Source organism: Vanderwaltozyma polyspora, genomic scaffold (assembly GCF_000150035.1).
Source record: "Vanderwaltozyma polyspora DSM 70294 KpolScaffold499 genomic scaffold, whole genome shotgun sequence".
Lineage (NCBI taxonomy): Eukaryota > Fungi > Ascomycota > Saccharomycetes > Saccharomycetales > Saccharomycetaceae > Vanderwaltozyma > Vanderwaltozyma polyspora.
The window spans coordinates 1-26,865 of record NW_001834635.1 but is presented as its reverse complement, the minus strand read 5'-3'; the positions used below and the strand labels follow the sequence as shown (position 1 = coordinate 26,865).

General features: G+C 31.4%; 10 protein-coding genes and 1 non-coding gene across 11 annotated transcripts; 6 read left to right on the top strand and 5 right to left on the bottom strand.

Moving 5' to 3' along the window:
• Positions 1-513: 513 nt before the first annotated feature.
• Positions 514-1,428, top strand: Kpol_499p10 (60S ribosomal protein uL24; the record flags this gene model as incomplete). Its single annotated transcript, XM_001643790.1, has 2 exons — positions 514-532; positions 1,064-1,428. 2 exons carry the CDS (start codon positions 514-516, stop codon positions 1,426-1,428), a joined length of 384 nt encoding a protein of 127 aa, XP_001643840.1.
• Positions 1,429-2,673: 1,245 nt separating this feature from the next.
• On the top strand, positions 2,674-4,182 carry Kpol_499p9 (bifunctional fructose-2,6-bisphosphate 2-phosphatase/6-phosphofructo-2-kinase; the record flags this gene model as incomplete). Its single annotated transcript, XM_001643789.1, has 1 exon — positions 2,674-4,182. One exon carries the CDS (start codon positions 2,674-2,676, stop codon positions 4,180-4,182), a length of 1,509 nt encoding a protein of 502 aa, XP_001643839.1.
• A 3,122-nt stretch (positions 4,183-7,304) lies between these two features.
• On the bottom strand, positions 7,305-8,042 carry CAX4 (dolichyldiphosphatase; the record flags this gene model as incomplete). The annotated part of the gene is made up of 1 exon (XM_001643788.1): positions 7,305-8,042. One exon carries the CDS (start codon positions 8,040-8,042, stop codon positions 7,305-7,307), a length of 738 nt encoding a protein of 245 aa, XP_001643838.1.
• An 885-nt stretch (positions 8,043-8,927) lies between these two features.
• Positions 8,928-11,519, bottom strand: KAP95 (karyopherin beta; the record flags this gene model as incomplete). Its single annotated transcript, XM_001643787.1, has 1 exon — positions 8,928-11,519. The coding sequence occupies one exon, from the start codon at positions 11,517-11,519 to the stop codon at positions 8,928-8,930; it is 2,592 nt and encodes an 863-aa protein (XP_001643837.1).
• Positions 11,520-12,473: 954 nt separating this feature from the next.
• Positions 12,474-12,737, bottom strand: ACB1 (long-chain fatty acid transporter ACB1; the record flags this gene model as incomplete). Its single annotated transcript, XM_001643786.1, has 1 exon — positions 12,474-12,737. One exon carries the CDS (start codon positions 12,735-12,737, stop codon positions 12,474-12,476), a length of 264 nt encoding a protein of 87 aa, XP_001643836.1.
• Positions 12,738-15,029: 2,292 nt separating this feature from the next.
• On the top strand, positions 15,030-15,749 carry Kpol_499p5 (uncharacterized protein; the record flags this gene model as incomplete). Its single annotated transcript, XM_001643785.1, has 1 exon — positions 15,030-15,749. The coding sequence occupies one exon, from the start codon at positions 15,030-15,032 to the stop codon at positions 15,747-15,749; it is 720 nt and encodes a 239-aa protein (XP_001643835.1).
• Positions 15,750-16,399: 650 nt separating this feature from the next.
• On the bottom strand, positions 16,400-16,481 carry Kpol_499trna1. The gene has a single exon. It is a non-coding gene; the product is annotated as a tRNA-Ser (tRNA).
• Positions 16,482-17,103: 622 nt separating this feature from the next.
• On the bottom strand, positions 17,104-17,964 carry NIT3 (putative hydrolase; the record flags this gene model as incomplete). Its single annotated transcript, XM_001643784.1, has 1 exon — positions 17,104-17,964. One exon carries the CDS (start codon positions 17,962-17,964, stop codon positions 17,104-17,106), a length of 861 nt encoding a protein of 286 aa, XP_001643834.1.
• Positions 17,965-19,666: 1,702 nt separating this feature from the next.
• Positions 19,667-20,791, top strand: KSS1 (mitogen-activated serine/threonine-protein kinase KSS1; the record flags this gene model as incomplete). Its single annotated transcript, XM_001643783.1, has 1 exon — positions 19,667-20,791. The coding sequence occupies one exon, from the start codon at positions 19,667-19,669 to the stop codon at positions 20,789-20,791; it is 1,125 nt and encodes a 374-aa protein (XP_001643833.1).
• Positions 20,792-21,663: 872 nt separating this feature from the next.
• LUG1 (Lug1p) lies at positions 21,664-24,081 on the top strand (the record flags this gene model as incomplete). Its single annotated transcript, XM_001643782.1, has 1 exon — positions 21,664-24,081. The coding sequence occupies one exon, from the start codon at positions 21,664-21,666 to the stop codon at positions 24,079-24,081; it is 2,418 nt and encodes an 805-aa protein (XP_001643832.1).
• Positions 24,082-25,035: 954 nt separating this feature from the next.
• Kpol_499p1 (uncharacterized protein) lies at positions 25,036-26,526 on the top strand (the record flags this gene model as incomplete). Its single annotated transcript, XM_001643781.1, has 1 exon — positions 25,036-26,526. One exon carries the CDS (start codon positions 25,036-25,038, stop codon positions 26,524-26,526), a length of 1,491 nt encoding a protein of 496 aa, XP_001643831.1.
• Between the last annotated feature and the right edge of the window lie 339 nt (positions 26,527-26,865).

Below are 26,865 nucleotides of genomic sequence, written 5' to 3'. Positions count from 1 at the left end.
ACTTCTCCCTCTTTCCCACGCCCATCGCACAACCGACTCACTCAATCACAACTTTTGAAACTTTTTTTTTCAGAAAATTTCACTCTCCCATACCAAACTGAAAGCTCATCACCAACCTTACTTTCAATAACATCTCTCCCTCTATCCTAGCAAAATTTAATACTATCCAAAGTATCTTGTTCACCAACACTAGCTAGCAATTGATGGATTGATATAGTATTATCGTTACTATTGTTCTGATATTCATTTTCTATCTACAATTGTTCTTACTTGGTAGGTTTGGTGCTACCTGCAAGCACCCAGTAGCCTAACTCAGGCAGACTGGTAATTATTGTATTCTCTCTCTCTTTCACCTTCTCTAACAATTCAATTTATCGTTTGCCTTGTCCTATTGATCGATCATGCTATTATGTTAGTTTATAACAATATATTTATATATATATTAACACGTTCTTGAAATCTTGATATTCTGCTTAGTTGAAAAAGAACCCAGCAAACCAAGGATATATAAAAATGGCTAAGCAATCTTTAGGTATGTTTAATAATATTTTATTTGTGGATGAATCCAAGAAATTTTTGAAACTGAAAGAAACTGGAAGAATGAATAATCTTTTTTAAAGCAAGAAATCATATTAGCACTATCAATTCATGGTCGATATTACGAAAATCAACCTTTTTAGATTTAAAATGTAAATTTTTGTCAAGTACCCAAATATTTATGTATAAAATTACCATGTTCAACAATATATTTAATGGTTTTAGTCAGTATGTGTTACTTGATTAAATACCTTTCTAAATGTGAAATAAGACTATGTGGATGAATGAATGATTCAAGTGCTTTAGTGGAGACTACAAAAGTAACTTTACAATTTAAATAGGACATTTTCAATCCAATCCATTCGTTGATGTTACGAGATGGAATACCTTGTAGATTAATAGGATTAACTATAAAGATTTATATTATCTTTTTTTTTTTTTTGTTTTATTTCAGTTTTCAAGAAGATTAATTACAGTATTTGATCAATATAACTAACAGTATTAATTGTATTTTTATTTGTTTTAGACGTCTCCTCTGATAGAAGAAAGGCCAGAAAGGCTTATTTCACTGCCCCATCCTCTGAACGTCGTGTTCTATTGTCAGCTCCATTATCTAAGGAATTGAGAGCTCAATACGGTATCAAGGCTTTACCAATCAGAAGAGATGATGAAGTCTTAGTTACCCGTGGTGCTAAGAAGGGTCAAGAAGGTAAGGTTTCTTCTGTTTACAGATTGAAATTTGCCATTCAAGTTGACAAGGTCACTAAGGACAAATCTAACGGTGCTTCAGTCCCAGTCAACGTCCACCCATCTAAGGTTGTCATCACCAAATTACACTTGGACAAGGACAGAAAAGCTTTGATCGAAAGAAAAGGTGGTAAATTAGAATAAATGGTTTATCCAAACAATAATTATATAATATAAATAATTTTTTATTTCTTTTAAATCACTTCATCTCATGTATTAATTACACCAACATTTGTACTACAAAATTCAATTGAGCACACTGATAAATGCTTAAGTAACAAGACTTGAACAAGTTTTACCAATGAATCTTTGGTTGCAAATGCAACAGCACCTGCAAGATGTACCATGATGGCCAAGACTAATATCCGTGCTTAATGTGAGAATGGCACTATGTTTAAACCAATGATCATGTGGTACTATCACTATTTTCCATCCTGTTAGTAATTCTATATCGTTGCTGATGGCTAGAACAGATTGGTGACAGTTGTGGATATAGTTCTTTACGTGCCTCTGTCACATTTATTGGACAAGATGGGATGGGATAGGATACCCTGCCTTCTTTGGTTGTTTCTTCTCCGATTGGATTGGATTCAGAGATGCATTAGGTATTAATTATTTCCAACCAGTCCAGTTCTACCCGTCTTCATCATCGTGAACCCATCCAATCCAATCCCATATCTCACATGGCCTTCCCCCCCGTTCCTCCACTCCCTGTCTCTCTCTCTCTCTGCTTATCCCACATATTAAAATAATCGAAAGGGGTGAAACCTCAATTGGAAGAGAAGAGCAAGAATAAAATCGGTCTGGTCTTGTCATTAACAGCAACCAAGTTCATTTTCTCATTTAAGGAGAACACAAGTAGTTGACTTGAATATCGATATCGATATCGATATCTATTGATTCATGCGTGTTAGTTGAGATGTGGAGGGAGGGGGTCGATACTTTATCAATCAATCCATCAATCAGTCAAGCAATCAATTAATCAGTAATCTGTATCTTAACTTAACTTATTGCTACTCATTATTTGTTTGTAATTATAGTAATTTGTTTGAGTTTTTCATTGGCTTTATATGGCTTGGAATATTTGTTTAGTAGTAGTCGAGCTTTTTCATTTGAACATTTAAGATTTTGATAAGGCCATTGCTATATTGTTATATTTCTTATTGCTCTTGTAGTGAGAGGGACTCAAAAAGTGAAAAGGAGTAAGCTATATCGAATTTTGGCACTGATAAATTAGTTATTTATATAAAACCATATTCAAGAAGATTATTTTAATACTCTTGACTCTAGTGATACGATTAATATTATAGGTACAACAGTCCAAACTATAAGTAGGGAAGACTCCATAGGACAATAGCTTTAAGAGTAGTCATTATATAATTAAAAAAGATGAGTATAAAAAGATTGGTATCAAATGATGAGGAACTGGTTAATGGTTTAGGTAGTGAACATTATACCGATGGTGCTACCGGTAATCATATGGCAAGAAAGGATACCAGATGGGTTACTACAGATGGGAAGTTAAATATTAATAGTATTTCAACTTTAAAACATGACGGTATCCATGATCCTATAGATTCACAAGAAAACACCTCCCCTGGCCAATTGTATTCAACTCAGTCTGGTAAATTGTTTCATGCTGGTAAAATTATGATTGTTTTAGTAGGTTTACCTGCTTCTTCCAAAACCTTGTTGTCTGTTGCGATTTCTCGTTATTCTCGATGGTTGGGTGTCAGAACTGAGTCATTTCATGCTTCTGAATATAGAAAGGATAAAGAACATATCCCCGATGATTATTATTCTGCTGTTCCACAGACACAGGAAGGTAGAGACTTTAAAACGAATATCATTGAATCTACTTATAACGCCATGGCAAATTTTTATCAAAATTTGAATGGTCAATTAGCAATTTATGACGCTTTGAACATACGAAGAAGTGATAGAAAAAATATTGAAACTGTATTCTCGAAATTAAATGTCAAGGTTTTATTTATTGAGTCGATTATTAATAACGAACAATTAATGAAACAGAATATAATGACAGCATCCCAGTCTTCAGAATTCCAAGGTTTAACGACAGAAGAGGCTACTGAAATCTATATGAAAAGATTATCAATTAACAAGCCCTTATATGAGGAAATGACAAAACAAGAAAAATTATGCTATGTCAAATATTATAACTTTGGAGAAAAAATTATCGTCAACAACAACCATGGTGGCTATTTAATTAACAAAATAGTCTACTTTTTGATGAATATTAGAAATAAAAAAGGTCGTGTATTTTTTGCACGTTGTGGTACAAGTAATGATGACAGATATATGGATGACGAATTTCTAAATGATGAAGGTTTAAGGTTTGCCAAGTCACTAACTAAATTGGTCATAGATAGATTTGAAAAGAATAAAAAAGAGAATATTGATAAGAATATTTCATCTAATGACAAGAATGAAGCTTTGACAGTATTAACCGCTCCCAGAAAAAGAGCATATGACACTGCAAAATATTTTAAAGATTATGATATCCCAGTCATAATTAGATCTGAATTGCAACAACAGAGACCAGGTCTTATTGCTGACATGAATGAAGAACAGATCAAAGAAAAGTTCCCTATGGAATATGAAGAATGTTTAAAAGATCCATATCATTTTAGATTCCCCAGAGCTGAATCATACCATGATTTATCAATTAGAATGGAACCATTATTGCTAGAGATGGAAAGATTAAGTGGTGATGTATTGATAGTGGGGCATGATAGTACTTTGAGAGTATTATATGGATATTTTATGGCTAGCAATTCAATGGAAGTACCAAAAATCGATTTTTCTAGAAACGAGTTAGTTGAAATTACATTCACACCATTCCAAAATGAAGTCACAAGAATTCCTATTGTATACTAAATTTGATTGTACTTAGTTATATAATTAAATTGGAAATATATATATATATATAATATAAGAGAACAGGAATTAATCATGTTGCACTCAAATAAATGTATATGTAGAATAAATATTCGTTATTTCATTAAATTATTATTGATTACATATATTAATACTACTTTAAAATGATAATGAATTAAAATTATTTTAAATTGAATTAGATGTGATTACATTAAATTAAATTGGGCCAAATTTTAAAGGAAATCAATATTATTAATTATATTAGTACAAATTAGAAGGATGATAATGAATCCTAGATTCCCCTTAGAATGAATTAAAGTATTACAACTATTATTATTATTATTATTATTATTATTATTATTATTACTATTATTGTTGTTGTTGTTATGATTAATATTTAACTTAACGTAACTATGCAATTTTTTGAATCCTATTTTGTGCTTCGGCAGCCATTAATAGGTCATGTCTTGTAATTATATTTGGCTTAGTACTTTCATATGTACCTCTACCAACAAAATAGATTCTGGATATTGGAATTTTTGGTATCTTTGATAAGACTTTATTTGTAATATTTGGCACACTTGCTCTTCTCCTGGTTAAAAATCCAGATGATGCTGAAGAAGATGATGATAATAACGAGCTCGATGTATCTGAAGGGATATCTGATGTGGAATTTCTTCGAGTGAAATTATAACTTGATTGCATTTTGTTAAAGATAATAAAAATATATTATATAATTTGTTTGGTTTGTGAGTTGACTTATGAAAATTGGTATGTTGGTATTACTGGAAACATATTAACTAATATGGAAATTAATTTTGTTTAATAATAAATCAATAATTTTTGAAAGTAACATGGAAACCAACCAGCTATATTTATATAAAATTAATGAAACTATATATCTCAAAAATTACAGGGACAGTTCCTAAAAGGACGATATTTTAATGAAATATCACCAAGGATATCTGCATTGCTATGCGATAATGTAAATTAAATTTAAAATTGCTTAACCCTAATTTACATTATAGACTGTAAATGGCATTAGAATTTCGGATATAAATCACTGACACTAAAAGGATCAAAAGAGAATAGTAATTACAGGGATAACAAGATATATCTGAATATGACAGGTATGCACACACAACTCCATAGATGTAACATTAACCTTTAAAGTGTTACTAAACGATTTATAATGAGTGAAACTGTAGATATTATGAAATTGTACATATGAAATTAGTAAATAACCTTAAAATCGAGAAAAGAAATAGGGATATGGATATGGATGTGAAGCAAGAGATGAGAAATAAAAGTTTCAAAAATTAGACATAGATAGATAGAATAACTGTAAATTAAAACGCTCAAACTCAAAGCATCGAATAGTGTTTCTTTTGAATTGTTTTAAGGTACTAGGATTATTAATATAAAGTTCCGACCATAGTCTTGGACTTGATCTAGAACTGGAACTTAAAACCTCTTAAATTCGATTATAATGCAAAGAAATACTAGTAGAGGGAGAGGAGGGGGGAGGTGTTAAAGCCCAAACTGATAACAAACAATGCCAAAGACAACTACAAGAACGACCAAACGAACGACAAGTTATTTTCGATAATGCTTAGGATAGATCATAAACACCGATGCCAAGAATAATTCAATGTAGTCTCTAAAGCTTGTGAAGTTAATAAGCTTTACAGCTTTCTTTCCGTTGATTGATTACAAATCGCTGAATAAAATTGGCAACCAAGTACATTCTACGTATCACTTTTAACAAGACTGATTGCTGATTACTGATTGATTATTGATGATCGAGAAGATAGCTCACAAGACAGTATAAGACAAGAAGGAATCGATACTTGGAATAAGGAGTTGTCTTTTCTGTCACCTACCCCTTGCGATATAAAACAGGAATGTAACGAAATGTAAAAAAATATCTTACAGATGATTCTAATGCTTATTCGAAGAATAAACTGGTGAAAACTTTAATTAATTCTCTTGCGAAGGAATAGTTATGTTCAGCCATACGATGGTATGGCTGAACTTGGATATAGCTTATATTTCATGACATTGCTTCACAACAGGTAGTGTTTGTTATATGTTATGCAGTAATTAAAAGTAAGAAATGCAAAAAAAAAACAGCCTTACATAACAATACTCCTTAATGTAGTTGTCGAAAGGAGTGTGGGTTAGACTAGAAGGTTTCAATTCTTGGTGTGAGCATTTTGTATATACTTTGTAATAGAATGAATAGTCAAAGGCATTATATTCTCTTCTATTCTATTGTAGTGTTTTTCTTGTACCCTACCCCTCATGCAGAAGTGGTTTTTCTTGTTATCAAAGCTACAAGTGCATTTTAATGCTGATGGTTGATGAGATAAGACTGTTATGAAACTTCAGTGAGTGGATTTGTTTCAAGTTTGGAATATCAGAACCTTATACTGCTCACTATGATTTAATGATTGAAAAATCCATTTTTTGATTCTTTTTGAGGTCAAGGAAGAAGGGGGACAGTGTCGGTTGTTTGCGCTGATTAAACGGTAATATACGGCTGAACTCGATTCAGTTCCTGGGGTATGTCTTGAATTTTTTGCCGATGCGTTAATATTTTATCTTTGTAATTATATCTTAAAATTGTCTCTGAGTTAAATAATTGATATGTAGAATTTGTAAAATTTGTATAATGTTGCATCTTTCTTGGAAAAGTTGATGTTCTTAAACTGCAGAAGTGGGTATTCTTGTGAGGTAAATGTTGTGTTGTCGGTTTTTGTTTATTTTTGTTATTTGAGATAATTACTAATAACATCTTGTTTGTAATATATGGGAGGAGCGGATGGGAAAGATGAAACATGACCAGGTCATGTGAATATCATGTGATTGGTATCGGTAACGAATATGCATGATCACGTGTGTTTGTCTATTAACTATACGTTTCTAAATATATAATATGAATCTATGAGTTATATGCAATAGAGCCGTTGCTGTTATTGTTGTTCTTACCATTATTGTTGGCAATATTATTATCATTACTTTTATTTTTGTTACTACTGTTATTATGTTACCGTCTCAATCCATTGTCAGTGATACTGGGAGTATATCAATAGCAATATGTTAATCTGTGCAAAATTCCACTATTGGTTTTTATTCATTTTGGTCTTATCCTTGACATCGCTCTTGCTTTTATTAGCAATCGGTTCAACTCTAGCTAAATACATTTCGTATTCTTCCTTTAAAGTGATAGGTGCGAGATTACATGAGTCTTTCATATATAACATTTTACAAATCCCCAACTGTAATACCCATTCCAATATCCCAATCTCTCTTAATATTCCAACAATGAAAAAATATGATGATCCTGATACCAGTCCAATTGAAAATCCGACTAATACTTGTTCTAACGTATGATATTTTAAATACACTCGAGAAAAACATACCATAAATGCCAATGTCCCCATAGTAATTATACCTGCCATTCTTTTAACTTGATTTAATCCCTTCCATCTTAAAGCAAACCTTAAACTAGTATATACGAAGAAGAACCCCATAAATTGCGAGTGTGCACTTGGCATACCATACCCTGATCTCATGGTACCATTTTGAAATGTTTCTCCAAATGAATACGGTCTAGGCTGTTTAATTATATTTTTTATGATATTGTTAAATATTTCGTTAGCTACTTGTCCTCCTGCAATGATACAAGCTTCCATTTCTCTAGTGGTAATAAACCATGATAAGTAAAATACCAATACACCTACTGGTAATAATGAGAAATATGCACTTATAAATGAAATTGGATCTCTGGCATCGTACAATATATAGGTATCATCAAAGGGGATTAGATATGGGTTGTCGATGACTGATACATTCATGATGCAAATTGATAAATTAATGCTATTCTATAACTTAAAATTTGTAAAAAAAAAAACTCAGTAAGATCTCTTTTTAAACACAGAAAAATTTATCAATTAAACAAGATTACCACTAGAAAATGTAACTTCTCATTAATTTGTCCTCAGGGTTACCTCAACATCAAGAAACATTACAAAAGATATAGTCAAGCATCTGTATATTTAAAGTTCTTATCCTTATTGTTCAGATTTTTTTATTTTATTTTTAAATTTTAAATTTTAACAAGATTAAAAGCTTAATTAGCCAAAAAAATGAAAACCGATGAGTGAAGCTGACTAGGGTTCTATTGTGGGATATCAAGAAAATTTAAGTTGTTAGTATAAATATTTACGGAATAGCCTCCTAGAACCTCCATATAAGTAGCACAACAGAAAACATTGATGTTCAATTGGTTCAGGATTTAATAATGTATATACAGATGAAGTCATTGATAGAATGTCTAATGTTGAAAAATCCATAAGCTGGAAAAAAAAAAAAAAAAAAAAAGAACAAAGAGAGGGAAAAAAAAAAATGAAAGACAGAAAACATATAAGTGCTAAAATAATTAAAATAAAGTATTAAATGAAAAAATGCAGAGGATGGCTAAGATACTAATTATAAAAATAGTGTCTTAACCTTTAAAAAAGAGAAGTTAGGAGGATAAAAAAAAAATAGAAAAAATAATCAAAATGATGACAAAACAAAAAAGAGGAAAGGGCAGTAAGGAAAATAAAATGAAGATGGAGATGAAAATGATAATAAGAAAAATAATTCTATAAGACATGGAGAAATGTTTAGTTTCTTATCTTGTTTAGTTGATCTTGAGAGGAAAAAAAAGGTTACAGTAATTGAAAACAATTTACTCTTCAATAGGATAATTGAAGTTTTTGTTGTTCTCTTGCCCATCTTGCGGTATCTTTAGTCGATTGACTAAATGTTTTATTTGTTCTAGTCTTTTTAACGAACTCAGTAACCCAATCTTGAGTAAAGAATTGCTTGATAGAACCATCTGGATACATGGATGAGATGTCACCAATTAAACCAACAGCAGATCTGGCTGTAGAGTCATGACCTGCTAATTGCGGTTCTTCAGCTACCTTAGCCAAGAATTGGAAGATTGTACCAACAAATGGGTACAGAGATTGTTGGTCGCTATGTAGGCCAGCAACAATACCCACGTAGGCATCTAAAACAGACTCTAAAATCTTCATATGATAATCTAAAGCTTCTAAAGTACCGTTTTCTGGTTCGCTGTTTTGTGCTGTTACACATAGAGTCATAACCTCATTCAAATATGGAACAAAATCAGTACCGATATTAGCTGCAATATCACCAAACACACTTAAGACTGCAGGTTGTAAGTCCTTTCTAGCATTTGTGGAAGAAATCATTTGCCCCAATACATTCATAAATGCGGAGGCATATTTTTTGAAATCTTCTTCTAGTGAATTGGAAATATCAGAAATAAATCCAACTGCAGTGATTGATACTTGTGAATCGACTTGGTTTAACGCATTGACTAGATATGGTGAGAAAGTTTCCAAATACTTTTCGAAATTCTTACCTAATGAAGATGCCAACGCAGAAATTGCATAAAATACATCATCATCGATATACGAAGAATCTTTCTTGTCTAACAATTTTAAGAATAGATCCATTAGCATATCTGATACTGATTCAACACTTGATGGACTTTTTCTAATTACAGCAGCCAATACAGTTAAGATGCTTGATTGAAGTTCTTGTAAACTTTGTTTATCTTCCAAACTTAATTGCTCTTCATTTACATTCATTGTTTGTCCTAATTTATCCATAATAAAAGTTGAGATAGAAGCAGAAACTTCTGCTACAGAATCAGTAGCATATTCTACCATAGTGGCTAAAGCTGAGAATGCAGAAGTACGGGCGTTATTTTCATTGTCAGTTGCGTTTGCAGCATTAATTAAAGCATAAACTAATACTTGGTAGTAATTGTAAATTGGAGATGGTTGTAGGTCTGCCAATTGCTCAACAAGATTAATAATAGTCCATGAACAATTTGCTGCAACTTTAGAATGGTCGCTTAAACCGACTAAACATGCTTCAATGACACCTGGTAAATGAGCTTGAGAATCAATTGATTCAATTACTAAGTCAGCAATTCTACCAATACACCATGCGGCAGTTTCCTTAACAGGTAATGCCTTATCACTAGTTAAAGTCAAAATAGCAGGTAAAGCTTGATGAACGTAATAGATTCTTTGTTCTCTGTCAGGACCATCTAAAATGGAACCAAAAGCCATCACAGCTGCTTCACGGTATCTCCAATCATTATTTGTTATGTTTTGTTCGACAAATTCTAGAACAGGTTCTAAGACGTAATTTCCACAGTTTTGAGCAAACAATTGTAAACAGGCACCAGCTGACATTGAAACATTCCAATCGTCATCATCTGGGTCTTCGTTTTGTCTGGTTAATAATAACAACAAGTTTGGAACCACTTCCTTCAAAGAGGTCAAAGCAAAGTTAAAGCTTTGGAAAGGAGATTCAGGGAATTGAGATAATTCATAAGCAATATCAATTTCTTCTTCACAAATTGTGGACCAGAATTCTACAGCCATTGAAGCGACTTTATCATTGGTCGATTTCATTGTTGATAAGGTTAAAGCGTATAGAGCCTGTTCCATATAATGTTTCATGTAAGCATAGTACTGAGACATTATTTTACATAAACAACCGAAAGCAGCAGCTTGGATGTCAGTGTCATCACTTTGGGTGGCTTCACAAACAACCTGCATCAAATAATTTCTCTCACCTTCTCTATCCATATTGTTTTTGATAAAAGTTAAAGAATCTGCCAAAGCATTCAAAGCGGTTAATCTAACGATTTTTGAAGGTTCTGAAGCTTGAGCACCTTGAGCAATAGAGATTAAAATATCATTTGAGTTTGAAACTAATACAGAACTATTTGGATCTGCTGATTCGCAAATATAACCCAAAGTCAATAGGAAGGCTCTTTTGACGTTTTCAGGTTTATTAGGGTTTGTGTTTTCCACCATAATTTTCAACAAGTCTGGCCATTCACCTACAGGTAGTTCGATATCCGCTATAGCAGCTATTAGTTGGGCTATTGCTGAAGAGACACGGGATTCATTTGTGAATAGTGAGTTTATTATGACTGATTTGATTTGTGATCTTGTATTTGAATCGATAATGGTTAGCCAACGTTGCTTGAATTGTTGATTTTTAATTGAATCTTTTGAAGACAATTCGTTCTTAAAATTTAATGCTGATAAAATTTTTGATTCTACTTTAATATTTGTGTCTTCATCTATTAAAATTTGTGAGGATAATTGAGCAAAAGTTAAAAAATCATCATTTGATAATTTTTTTAATTGAGTCTCACTTTGAATTCTTATATTTTGATCAGGATTTAAAATAGAGTTTTCTAATAATTGAGAGAATTCTACCACAGACATTATTATATTATTATTGTTATTAAAAATAGATAAAATAATTTTTTTTTTCTTTCTTCTTTTTGAATATAGTTTGTTAAACCGCTATCACTTTAGGATTAAAATTGAAATTAAAATACAATTAAATTCAATGGGAATGTATTACAAAAACTGTGGTTTAAAAGGGTATCACAATAAACAGTTTTTAACGTTTTCCTATTTTTCGAGTATGATGTTCCAAATACGAGTATATATAGGTGTATGTGTATTAGGTGTGCACCTGTACTCGTGTTTAGAATAATCCCTTTAAATTTATATTAACAAAGTGTAAAGACCCACTACTCGATGAGTTAGGTTCTGTATATATATATATATTATATTCCTTTTAAAAAAAAAACCTTGTTAGTCTGAATGAAAGATATGAATTGAAATGATGAATTTCAAATATAATCCCAATAAACAGTTGAAGTGGTGTAGATAAAGTTGACTATGAACGGATTGTGATGAGTGGATGCGGATGTTAATTGCTGATAGAACCATAAAAGCAACTTGTAGTTTTAAAGGAAAAACTTTTTAGAGAAGTTTAAAGAACAATTTGGAATTTAAAGATTTTGATATTTTTTTTTCGTTTGTAATCGTGTCATTGTTTACGTTCCCCGTTATATGTGATGTATTTCCGATCTTAAATAATACTTAGATACCTACACAGATACTTGCAAGGACATATCATATATATAACCTATATAGTCCATTCCAGTTCATAAGACCATAAAGTCATTGATTCAGCATACACAAGAACACATGGCATAGTATACATAGCATTTATATACACATAATAAAATAAGTTGGACAGATATTATTAAATTAAACTGAATTAAACTAAAATAAATTAAAATAATATAAATTAAGTCATATTATCTATTGCTCAGCTGAAGTATAGTGTCATGATAAATTGTAATTGTCTTAAAAAGGATAAGATCAATTGTATTTGGCAATCAAAGAGTCTACCAACTCGATGTATTCCTTTTCAGCTTCTTCAGAAGGCTTACCCTTTAATTTTTCCCAAGCATCCCATTTGGCTCTATCCTTTAATGCAAAAATACCAGGTCTTGATGGGTTTGTATTGTCACCAACTGTAGCTTGTTTGTATAGACCATATAGCTCTAGCATTTCAGCTTGAGCTGGTTGGGTTGGTAATTCATTGACTTGTTTAGCCTTTTCTTCAAATAGTTGAGAGACCATTTTGTGTTCGATTCGATTAGATTGGATTGGATCAGATTCGGTGTAATGATAATGTAATATAATGTAATCCAGTATCTTGAATGATTCAGGGTATAGGTATATATATATATATATATATAAAAACTTGTGTGTGTGAATGATTGATCTTTGTGTGATCTGATCGATTGATTAAATTCGAAACTATTAATTTGGCTTGTTGGGCATATGTCTGAGAATAAAACAAGCAAAGAAAGATACAAGAAGGGAAATTGGTTGGGATGGATGGAATAGGTTGGGTGGGTTAATATTTTACTTGATTTGTTAGGTGGGCCATTTTATGGGATGTTTTTTTCTTCCTTCCCAATAAAAAAGATATCTTATTTCCCTCCCTTTTTCTACAACCAAACGGTATCTAAAGGAACTATACTAACCTTGGTTTAACGTATGTGAGAGTTTTACGCTATACTAATAACTTATCTTGCACAGAGTATCACAGACCGCTAGTGACAGAACAGATACTGGCAGTGAAACAGAGGAAATTAATACCAACAGTTTCTCACTCTTGCTTTCACATACCAATATCCTTGATACATGCACTCACATATCTAGTAGTTAGAGTCTAGCATCAGCAGACTGTATAAGAGAGAGACTACTATGAATGTGTGTGTTACTAGAGGTTTACGGTCTTTTTCCATTGCTAAGTAAAGGAATTGTAGCTGTGTACTGTACTATTGGATAAAACTCCTGTTAATAGTGATTACTGTGAGTGGATGGCACTGAGTAAAGGATATAAGTGTGCAACCAGAATAGAAAGCAGTGTTCTGTTGGTGTAGGTCAGTGTTACTGTTGTGAATACGTTCGAAAAGACTGAAAAAATTGAAAAGCTATAGTTGGGTCTAGGACAGAGATTGAGAGAGAGAGAGAAAGAGAATATAGTATTGTATGATCCACGGAATCACATGTTCATGTTCATGTTCATGTTCATGTTCGAACTGTTGGGAACTTACCAACAGCTTCTCTGGGTACGTATCTACGAAACCGGGTAAGTTTGCCCAAACGAGAAAGAGAAAGAGAGAAAAAGTTGTATAAATCCTACGTTCACTACAGATGTTGCCCACAGCTACAACAAGTACCACCACCGAGTTCCATTAAATCTTAACAAACTATCCCAACTCTGCCCTACCAATTAATCTAACTAATCGAAATCAATGGCTGAGTTCATATATATATATATATTGCATTGAATATATATCTTGTCACTGTTCAATTGATTTTAGAAGTGGCATATAGGTAAAAAAGAAAGCAAGCAAAGCTAAGCAAGCAAAGCAGAGTTGTGCCCAGAGCAATGTCACCTCTCTTAACGTAACAAGATTAACTCGTTTCTTGGTTGCCCAGCTGACTAATTAGCCAATTGACGGATACAGTGCGACGACATCCTGCATACCCTTACGCTCTCTCACTACAAACATCATCTCAAACGTTCTTGCTCACCATAGCTTTTATATTCAACCCTGCTGTCTTTCCTTTTCCTAAATCCTCTTACACTTCCACTTCCACCACCACCACCACCACCACCACTGAATAATTATTGGATTGGATTTCGAAACTATCTACATCTCTCTGCTCTCTACTCTTGTACCTCTAACCAATCTGATCTATACCTTTTACCATGCTATAGTTATACTGTTGTAGATTGCTATCATTATCATTTGTAGATATCGTCATTACCTGTAGTCTAACCCTCCTTCTGGTTCTTAAATCCTCTCTCTTTTCTGCTTTGATATTTTCTCTCTCTTCGAATGCTTATACTTACTAGCTGTTCTCTTCTATTCTATGCTGTTCTATGCTATTCAGTAAAATTAAAACATTTTATAATCTTTCCCATATTGTCGTATTGTATTCTACACTATTCTGCACTGTTCTATTCGACTTTAGATCACAATTACATTTACATTAAAATTTACAATTTATATATACAATTTATAGCATACTATAGCATACTAGACTGTTTTTCAAAAGGAGTTCTGAGGCAAAAGCTATTATTATCACTTAATTGAAAAGATAGTAAACGTATTTCAAGCAATACGTTTAGATTTTATATATATATATTTACATTTGTCTGATCAAACAGGTTTGTTCCATTGTATACATTCCAATTAAAAAGTTAACTATTTCACTCCCTTTTCTGTTCCCTCCCTTAATACGGATAATTTTTTCTTCTGGTTTTGATTAATCGAATATCCCAACCATACAAACACTTATACAACATTTTATATTCTATACCAATCAGCAATTAATATTATTTTCCCTGAAATGTCTCCATCAACAAGAAAAAGATCAACTAGTTTAAGTAACTCCCTCATAGATGATAATAGCAACAACTATTTAAAACCATTCCCATCATATTCAAACGAAAACTCAAATTTAAGTAGTACTACTATTAATAGCAATAACATCTCTTCAGGTACTGATCAATTGGAACCTGAACCTGTCAAAGATCATAGAAGAAAACGTTCTTCTTCCATAATATCCCATGTCGAACCTGAAACTTTCGAAGATGAAAATGATCAACAAATGTTACCAAATATGAATGCTACTTGGGTGGATCAAAGAGGTGCTTGGTTCATCCATATAGTAATCATCATACTATTGAAGATCTTCTATAACTTATTACCTGGTTTAAATAATTCATGGGCTTGGACCTTAACGAATTTAACCTATGTCATTGGTTCCTATGTAATGTTTCATATGATTAAAGGTACACCATTCGATTTCAACGGTGGTGCTTATGATAATTTAACTATGTGGGAACAGATTAATAATGAAACTTTATATACTCCTGCAAGAAAGTTTTTATTGTTAGTACCAATTGCATTGGTTCTATTAAGTACTCATTACGGTCATTACAGTTTAAACTTATTCATTTTAAACATTACTATTACTATATTAGCTGGTATCGTACCAAAATTACCATTAACTCATAGATTAAGAATTTCAATCCCAGGTATTACTGGTCGTGCTCAAATTAGTTAAGTAAATGAAGTTTCGATTGTTTTAAAAATGAAATTTTAACAAATAAACTAAATTAAACCACATTAAAATTTAAAAAACTTAAAAAAAAAATACGACTAATAATCATAATCATAATAATCATAACGATATTAATAATTTTAATAATATTAATCAGAGAAATTTTTTTTGTCTTTATTTGAATTAAGATTTGAAATTGAATAAAAGAAATTGATCAAGAATATAAAGCTGCTATTTTCAAAGGTAATAGTTACTATTTGGAATTTTAATTGATTGGATAGAAGAGTGTCTATCAGACTGACGAAATAGTATCACTAAGTGCGATTAAATTATTCTTTTTATTAAAAATTAAAATTAAAAGAAGTAATCATATAACTATATTTTTATTAATCAATAGATATATTTAATAATTATATATAATGCTGACTTTAATTGTAATAAAATTTTAAAACTAAAAATTAGAATTGTTTTAAACAATCATGTTTCTATATATTTGAACTTGATATATTTAATAAACCTCTCTATACGAATATGACATTTAACCTCATTTATCGTGTTTTGCCCTCTTATCTATAAACTATAATAAATATATATACTAAAAATAACACAATTTTTGGGCTTTTTCTATAAAAACAAAAATTATGCAAAAAATTCGACAACTGCAGGACTCGAACCTGCGCGGGCAGAGCCCAAAAGATTTCTAATCTTTCGCCTTAACCACTCGGCCAAGTTGCCATATAACTTTTTGTTTTGGAAGAAACAATTAAGTTGTTTTTGATAGACTAAAATTGACTCCAAATAATTTCCACGAAAAATTGCCAAACACATTTACACTTATTTGAGAAGCTCTTCACTAGTTAATCTTCTTTTGTTTTAATTTAATATATTTGTTACCGTGGTTTGACAAAAATTTTAAATTTGTTCCTAAATTTTCACTTTTTATAACTATAGCATGTAACAATTGCTTATAATGTGGTAACGTAAGAATAAAGTAACTAAGGATAAAGCAAAAATTAGTTCTTTTTGAGAAGCAATGAATTTCCTTTTATTTTATATTCGAAGTATCTTAAGTATCGATTAAACCGTAATAAAAAATGTGTCCTAAATTGTGCTGATTGTTAACACAAACGTCGATATTTCTTCCCATTAGATTTAAGAGGAGACTAACCTATTTTATACCACATTGAACATTGAAAAAAGATGAAATACTACATATTACTGCAAGGTTTGATACTGTTCTTCTCTAAAAATTTCTATTTTTTTGAATCATGAATAATAGCAGATAAATATATATGCATATATATTAATATATATATTTGGTGTCAGAGAATGACGAATAAAAATGTCTCTATTGAAGTCATTTGTTAACATCAGGATAGATATCGAACCTCCTTTGCTTAGTGACAGGAACACCTTGTCTGAACGTATCAATTTCATTCGGGTCTAGTTCTGCATAAATGATCTCTTCTCCTTCTCCAGCTTCAGCTATTATATCACCTCTTGGATTAACTACAAGTGAATGACCATAAGCTTTGTATGAACTATTGTTATCTCTTGCTGGAGAACATAGCATTGTATATATTTGATTATCAACAGCACGAGATCTAGCCAATAAATGCCAATGCATAGGGCCGGTGACTGTATTAAATGCACTTGGGTATATCATTGCGAAAGCGCCTTTACGAGCACTCAACATTGCAAGTTCAGGGAACCTCATGTCATAACAGATTCCAAGACCAATTTTACCAAATTTGGTGTCTAGAGTAGTAGCATTATCACCACTACTTAAAGTTTCGCTTTCTTTAAACGTAATACCATTTGGTATATCGACATCAAATAAATGTGCCTTTCTATGAGTTCCTATTAGTTTACCACGGTTATCAAAAACGATTGAAGTGTTATAAATTTTATCAGTGCTTGGATCTAATTCAGGTATAGAACCACCAATTAAATAAATATTAAATTTTGAAGCCAAATTTGATAAAAATTTAATGGACATAGAATCTGGTGTAATGATTTCTGAATATTCTCTAAATTTATCAACAGCATAAGGAGAATTAAAACATTCTGGCAAAACTACAATTTTGGTATCAGGTTGATCGATTAAAGCCTTTTCAATAAATTTTGCAGCTCTTTGCAAATTGGCAGATTTATCTGGTTTTGAACCTGCTAATTGAATAAGAGCAACTTTTAACTTTTGAGATAATATAGAAGACATGACTGGAATGTATTCTATTGATAGGTTAAGAAGGCGCAAAACAATGGGTTACTTTCTATAACATCTTCTCAATTGATGATCTGACAGAGTATAATATTGAAAATGAGCCTTTTAGTATAGTTTATTCATTTCGAAATGTACGTATAATTTGAATTTGAAATCGAAATCGAGATCGAGATCGAAATCGGATCAAGAAGGGAAAAAAGGAATCGAAACTACAAAAGGCAAGACATTGCTACTGTAAGAAGTGAGATGAATCAGACAATTTGTAATTTAACCTGAATGAAGTTGAATAATTATACGTTAATATCGATATTCCAACAAGTAAAAGTGTGTATAGTCTTGTATGTGTGTGGCTCCTGTAACGATTTATTTCAATAACCGAATGTCAAGTAACCTATTATCGTCATCATCATAGAAATATAGTATTATATGATGAATTATTCTAAATTTAGTTTCATTTACTTCTATATAGTTCGATTTATACGGATACAGATGGAGAATTTAGTTAAAACAAGACATTCAAACCCTTCGAACATCTCATATGTCCATATTTCCTTTTTATAACTGTAATTGAAACGACAATGATGCCCAGAGTTGCATGAATTAAAATTCAACCCACAATTTCTGTACAGTTTTGAGGCTCCTCTTGTCCTTACAAACTGAGTTTCAAGAAACTAACCACTATTTCAACCCAAACCAAACAGATAAGTTTGATGTTTGATTATTTAATGGTTTTATTCATTCCTTCCCATATACTGCAACATATTAATCTTATTATCAGATGTTCATCCAGTCAAGTCACTGCTGCAACGAACTAAACTATCCAACTGGATGCTGGATGGGAAGTGTCTAAAGAATGTTTTGTTGCTTATATGAAAAAAGATGTTTCAATTACATTCTTCTTAATGGATTTCAACGTGTTCGTAGTTTTCCTTTATTTCTTACAATTGTTATCACTTTAACCTTCTTCTCCCTCTCTCGAAACCAATGGGTTTCTTCTTGCTCTTCTTGTTGTTTGCTTAATTTTTGTCTTCCATTACTGAACAACCTGGTGGTCCAGTTGGTATCTATTTTTATTTCAAGTCTTTATCGTTGAGTTTCTTTCTAGTTTTTAACAACACAGTACTTTTCGACTAGTTCAATATATTTGGTTTGGGTTTATCAGTTGGGTTTAGTTGGATTTGGATTTGGATTTGAATTTGGACTTGGATTAAAATTACAATTGAAATTATTATTGCAGTTAGAATCAGGATCTAGATCTGGACATTTTCATACACATATATCTCTAGAGTTGGCTGGTGTGTTAATAGACTTTTCTTATTTGTACTAGTGGTTTGTTCCTTTGTGATCTTATTTATTTGTAGAAAGGGAACGAGCCCTTTGTTGTTGTGCCTTATTGATCAATTGTTCCTATTCAGTGGTTATTTTTGGCAATAGATTACTCCAAATACCTTTTTCTTTTACTTTGTCAAGTTTAGATATATTATTTGATTGATCAAATTCGATTAATTAAACACATATATATATATCTAAATATATGTATCTGTAAATATATTAGGAAAAAGGTTTATAATATCAAACTGTATGGGTTTGCTCTAGATTTCAGAATAAAACATAACAGCATTATCTCTATAAATTTGGAGTTTGTTTGCTCATTTACTTTGAAGTATTACTGGATTCTTTCTAGTATATATTAGAAATGTCACGTACAATTACTTTTGATATACCTTCTCACTACCAGTTGGTTGATCTAATTGGTGAAGGTGCCTATGGTACTGTATGTTCAGCAGTGCATAAGCCATCAGGAACAAAAGTTGCAATTAAAAAGATTCAACCTTTTGGTAAAACCATGTTTGTCACAAGGACGTTACGTGAATTGAAGTTATTAAAATATTTTCATAATCATGAAAATATTATTAGTATATTGGATAAAGTCAGACCAATATCAATTGATAACCTGAATGCTGTTTATATTGTGCAAGAACTAATGGAAACTGACTTGCAAAAAGTTATTGTTAATAACAATAGGAAGAACACACCTTTAAGTGATGATCATATTCAATATTTTACTTACCAAGTATTACGTGCTTTAAAATCAATTCATAGTGCAAAAGTGATACATAGAGATTTAAAACCATCAAATTTGCTTCTGAATTCAAATTGTGATTTAAAAATCTGTGATTTTGGGCTTTCAAGATGTTTAGCAAGTAGTAGTGATTCAAAGGAGACTTTGGTTGGATTCATGACAGAGTATGTTGCTACAAGATGGTATCGTGCACCAGAAATTATGTTAACTTTCCAAGAATATACTACGGCGATGGATATTTGGTCTTGCGGTTGTATACTGGCTGAAATGGTTTCAGGTAAACCTTTATTCCCTGGTAGAGATTACCATCATCAACTATGGTTAATATTAGAAGTATTGGGTACACCTTCATATGACGATTTTGAACAGATAAAATCTAAGCGTGCAAAAGAGTACATTGCAAATTTACCATTTAAATCAAGACTACCTTGGGAAATGGTATTAGGTAGAGAAAAGGATACATTAAATCCAGGTATTTTAGATTTATTAGAAAAAATGTTGACTTTTAATCCACATAAACGTATTAGTGCGGAGGATGCACTAAACCACCCTTATTTGGCAACCTATCATGATCCACAAGATGAACCTGTATACCAACCATTAAATTTAGAAGATGATGAATTTTGGAAAGTTGATAATCAATCAAAGGATCCGTCTTCTAATGAAGATGAAGAAAGTCTGCTTTCAATGGATAAATTAAAACAAATGTTATATGATGAGATATTAACTCCACTGTAGTGGTGTATTTTTGCTCTACCTCTTTCACAAAATATTCTATATTGCAAGCAATATTACAAATCAAACACATACTCGTAATTGCAATCACAACTACAATTATAATAATATAATCACAGCCACAACCATAATCATAATCAGAATAATAATCAGTAATAATAATAAAAAAAATAATAGTAACAGTAGTAGTACTAATACTAATACTAATACTAATACTAATACTAATACTAATACTAATACTAATACTAATACTAATACTAATACTAATACTAATACTAATACTAATACTAATACTAATACTAATAATACTAATAATAATAATAATAGTAATAATAATGATGACGACCCGGACCGACTTTTAAGTTTATATAGATACCAATAATTTAAATATACAAATATAGATAAATAATTAATAATACCTGCCACATATATATATGTCAGTAAGCATAACTTTCATCTAAAGAAAATCTTTAAGGCAATTTAATCAAATCTAATCGTATTTAAACAGCTTAAAAACGTTTACATCCATTATGATACCGACCAACTTATCAAATTACACAGTTACTGTCGTCAAATAAAACCCATATATTGTCTCTTTATCATCTATCTTTATATCTGTGACACTCTGGTTTTCAAAAATGTCATTGATTAAACATCGTTTAGAATTTCGGTTTCTTTAAATATTCCATCTAAAACTTTAAATCAGATAAAACACATAAATAAGGATACTTAAAGAATTAATACATAAAGAAAGGTTTAGTACACTTGAATAGCGTCAAGGAATTGTTAATATCTCGTTAGTGATTGTTAAATAGTGTTGTTGTTATTTGTCTGGGACTTTTCACCATATATAGCGGGATAATATTTAGCTCCTAATGGCTGTGATACCACCAGAGATCATTTATCAAATACTCACCTATCAATTTAGGGATTTTATGAGCAATGATTATCCTAATAGCCCAGAGAAGTATAATGAGAATTTAAAGACATTTTTAAGAAGCAATTTGACCGTTAATAAATGGTTTTATCATATCTGTAAAATTTTGGTATATCGTTACTGTAATTTCACTACTGCTAAAAGATTTAATAGTTTACTCAATACACTAAAAGAGCATACAGAGATACGGCATGTTGTAGAAGTTGCAGATTTCCAAGAGTTGACTTCAATTGGTCTTGGAAGAACTGGTGAAATGAATAAAATGATTAAAAATTTAACGAATGAAACTTTGTTGGAATTTTTAGAATTAACACAAACAAAATTGAGAGAATTTTTAGCTTGTGAACATATTCAAGATGATTTAGATGAAAATGTTATATATTTTCTTCTTAAACCTGGTACTCCATTAAGTGTATTAGATTTCTGTGGATGCTCGGGAAGTAAATTTACTGAAAGCTTTATTATTGCATTAGACAAACTGTATCATTCTGATGTGAATTTACAAATTGATGAGCCTATTAAAGAGAATTATCAAATTACATGTTTAGGTTTGAATGACTGTACAGATTTACCTCCTTATGTTGTTACAAGAACTTTAAAGATGTTACCGGAATTACAAAAATTAGATTTAACACACACTTCAATTGATGATGAAACTCTTTCCGCAATACCACATTTAAAAAATTTAACTCATATTTCCTTTGCGATGTGTTTGCAATTGACTCCAAGAGCAATACTAGAATTTTTTGCTCATCATCCAGCAATCTCTGATGTTGATAATACAACAACCTTAGAGTGGTTAAATTTAAGGGTTTCCCCACATACTTCATCTTGGACCGAAGTTCATACAATGTTTCTATTGAAAAAGTTGTGTCGTTATGGACATAATAAAACATTACAATATTTGAATATTGGTGGTATGCCATTACATGAAGATGAAGATTTATCCGTAATTCCAACAAAATATTATTATAAATGCAAAGACACTTTACAATTTATTAAATGTAATTTTCCAAAATTAAAAAGCTTGAGTATTAGGGATAATAATGTGTCGATTACAAGGTTATGTCAATTCCTAACTCCAGAAAATACTATACCAACTATCGATGTCAATGATAAATTTAAAAATTTGAATATAGATATGAACGAATTAGCATTTCAACCATGCACTCAAAGACTAAAATTCTTAAATGTCTCTAATAACACATATATCAACAAGTGGACTATACAAGATCCTGCTCTTTATACCTGTTCTCCATCTTTAGTAGCGATTGAAGTATCATTCGATGCTTGGAGAAATATTGAAAATATGAATGACAGACATGAATTGGTTGCTTATAGGTATAAAAACCCAAATTCCATTATTAAAGATATTAGTAAAGCCACGTTAGTCAAATGGAAATGTTATATTGATTCCTCTTATGGTAGAAGATACTGGCTATATAAGGTTGATCCTTATTTGAATAAAGAGGGTATTGATATGCACTCTAACATGACCAAATACGATTCACAAGGTAATAAGATAATTGAAATTATTAAGCATCCTGATTTTTTAAAGTTTGCCCAGACAAAGATTATGCTAGGTTGTGGTCTGGTTTCATTGAGTACAGTTAGAAGAAAACAATCCTATAGAGATTTCAAACCACCTATCTCTCAATTTTTGACTAGAAAAGGTGACGCTGCAACTAATACAAGTGCATCTCCAATTACTACGCCTAGATTACCACCAGGTGGTTGGAGATTGATGCACACTAATGAATCATCTGAAAGTTTATATTCACAAACTAATAGAACCGAGAATAATGGCACTAGTAGTGGTGGTGGTGATGATAGAGCCATGGAAATAGGAGGTCTTGAAATTCCTAGTTCAGTTGTCTCTACTAGCGGTGAGAATACGTTCCGAGCACTATACTGGGATAGATCTATACACGATCTTCATTCAATGGCTCTTAGATCGCGGTTAGAACCCATTGACAGAAGAGTTAATGAAGCAAGAGAGGAAGAACTATCATTACAAAACGATTATGAAGCAGAGCTTGAGGAAACCGATGATGATTATTTAAACAATCCTGACTTACAAAGAAGGAGATCACAATTAAGTTTGCTAAAATCGAGTTTCTCTCATTCTAATAATCTATCGTATTTGAACGGAACTTCAAACCAGAACACATCATATACATTAAACAAACATAAACCAAAGAACTATTATCAACTTCATCCAGAAGAATACATATATGACAAAGAGGATAGTGAGATAACACAAAGGTACAGATTACATTTTGATCAAATAAATGAATATCAAATATTTGGAACTATAGAACGTGGGATGTATCGTTATTATAGTCTAAAGACTTAACTACATTATCCGATCCGATCTACCACATTGATTGTATTTTTGTTTCCCATCTTTTAAAATTTAAATCACATAGTCCCTGAATTTATATATTTATATATTGTTGTATAAATTAATATGATATACAGATATAGATATATAAATATCATTATACCACGATATCTTCCTAGTTAGAACAAGAGCAAGGTATTAACAAACAGTTCTGAAGATTTATGACTATAAGATCTGTACAGCAACAATCACATCAACATATTCGATATGTAACGGACAGCACCTACAATTCAATTTAAACTTTCTTCTTTATTTGATCCAATCTTCCATATATTGTCCAATCATTGCTCCGGAAGCCATATATATGAACTCTTCGACTGACGCGAAACTTTTGAATTATTTAAAAATTAAAAAAATTAAAAACGCGAAACTAGATCGAATTTCGAATTTCGAATTTCGAGGGACACTTTGCCATAATAGAACTGTTAGGTGATCTCAGTTCAACTATTTTCGAAATGGACACCTAATTCAGTTGATGTAATGTTCTTTTATACTAATTGGTTTGGCTGACTTTTCTACGAGCGATCAGCCTTATTGGGATAATTTAATCCATATCTAAGTTCATCGATCTTTTATTCTAAATTAAACTCTCTATCTATCTTTCTATATATATATATATATATATAGTTGATCCGCTATATTTAGTACTGATATTAGGAGAAGTATGGCAAGGAATATATGGATTGTTTCATAGATTGATAGACAAGCAAGATAAAACTTTGAAAGTTGTAAATTTCGTTTTCATTGAATAGAATCACCCTTTTGAAGTATACATATTTGAAAAGTTTGTTCCACAAGCAAGCTTTGCATTTATATATATATATATAAATATATAACTATAAAGTTATACTTATTCAGTGGGTATTCTGGGTGAAAGGTAGTTAATAGCTTAGTGGATACCCAAAGATGGTTACCTCTGTAGATAGGCCATCAAATGGAAGAATTAGAAATTTTGATAAAGAAGACGATGAAGACGACGAAGATAATAATAATAATATTGTGTTTCCTGAAGACGACTATTCATGGGTAATTAATAATAGTAGAGTTTCTTCAATTCTATTAACCGATGAGACAATAGAAATTATTAATGCGTATTCTGGTGAGAGTGATAATGAAATTCATATTAAACCGACGACTACTGTGGAATCTCCATTACCTAAGAGCTCATCTTCTGGTACCTCTCCTGATTATAAACTAAAGAGTTTGAAATTTGATCGCAATAAAATGCCATTGCAAGCTTTTAACAATAGGAGGTCAAAAGATTCTTATGGTTCAACAAGGTCAAAAGATTCAAATAATTCAAATAAAAACGATCGAAATTCTGCTCATCAATCTCAAGGTACAGTTTCCACTTCGATGTTGCTCGATTTTAATGGTGATAATACTGGATTAGTGAGGACTAATCAGAGTCTTTCTAATAATCGAAGTATGAGTAGTGTAAATTCTTCAAGTATGGTAACCGCAAGATCTACACCTCCACAAAGACGGACGTCATCTTATTATCCACCCGTTGATCAATCCATTTCTTATATCAATAATCAAACACTTCCTAAACTCCCGACGAATTTCATGGACAATTCAAATTTTAATAGTTCTGGTAATTTATTAGAGATTAAAGGTGTTTCTGGATCATCCATTGAAGAGATAGATGAATACGAGATGGGATTAGAACCGGAACTTGAAGATGCAGTAGATGCTTTACGAAAGGAAATGGGTCTTCCAAAACCGGAAGAAGCTGTACCCAAAACATACTACTCGAATACTAGTAATGCAGCTAATTTTAATAGGGTAGGGCCAAATTTGGGATTCTACAGCGATAATTACGGTTTATTAAACGCTGAGCAAAACCAAACTCATGTTGATGATATACAAACTCAACAGTATTTCGGCCAACCTAAAGTAAATACTTTTGAGGGAACCCTAAAACATACTAGGCCACCGCCGATTTCTAATGTGCCATTGAAGAATAACATGCTTGATGGTGGTTGGAATGCAACTCCAGAGGTGGATATTTCTAAACTACCAGAAAATGTTAATGAATCAAGGAGACAGAAAGAGTATTCACACAAAGAGATAGAACATGAAAAATTGATGGAATTGCATGAACAATTTTCAGATTCACAGGTTGAGATGATGATTAAAACCATTGATGAATACAAAAAAGCTTCATCTGGTACAAATAAAGGGTATTTTGATAAAGATAAGAACCCGCATTCTAATACGATTCCAATTCAGCGTTTAGATTCTAATTCGGTATACTCATTCGATTCTCAAGGTAATGGATTTAGAGATATTTATAGTTTAGAAAGAATTGCATTACTTTTTTTATGTTGTACAATTGTACCAATATTGTACTTTATTATTGGGTTTGGTCCAAGGGGTGGACTGTCAGAATAATAATTGATGAGAATGGTTATGAATTCTCATCATAGGAAAAGCTTATTAAAGGAATTTTTTTGGGATATGATATGGAATGGTTAGGAAACCATGCCTCGGGTTAGAATACTTTAAACCATAATTATTTTGGTTTGGATTGGCGGAAGCTTCGAATTGGTAAAAATAAAAAATATTAATTTAGTTTTAACCTAGGACTTTATTTTTTAAAGGGTTTGAAAATTAACCCGGTACAAAAATTATAAACCACTCGTGTAAAAAGGGGGAAATGTATCCGCCAAATTGATTTGGGTGAACAAACAAGTTCATGGGCGGAATTTAAACACCCATAATGATTTGTGA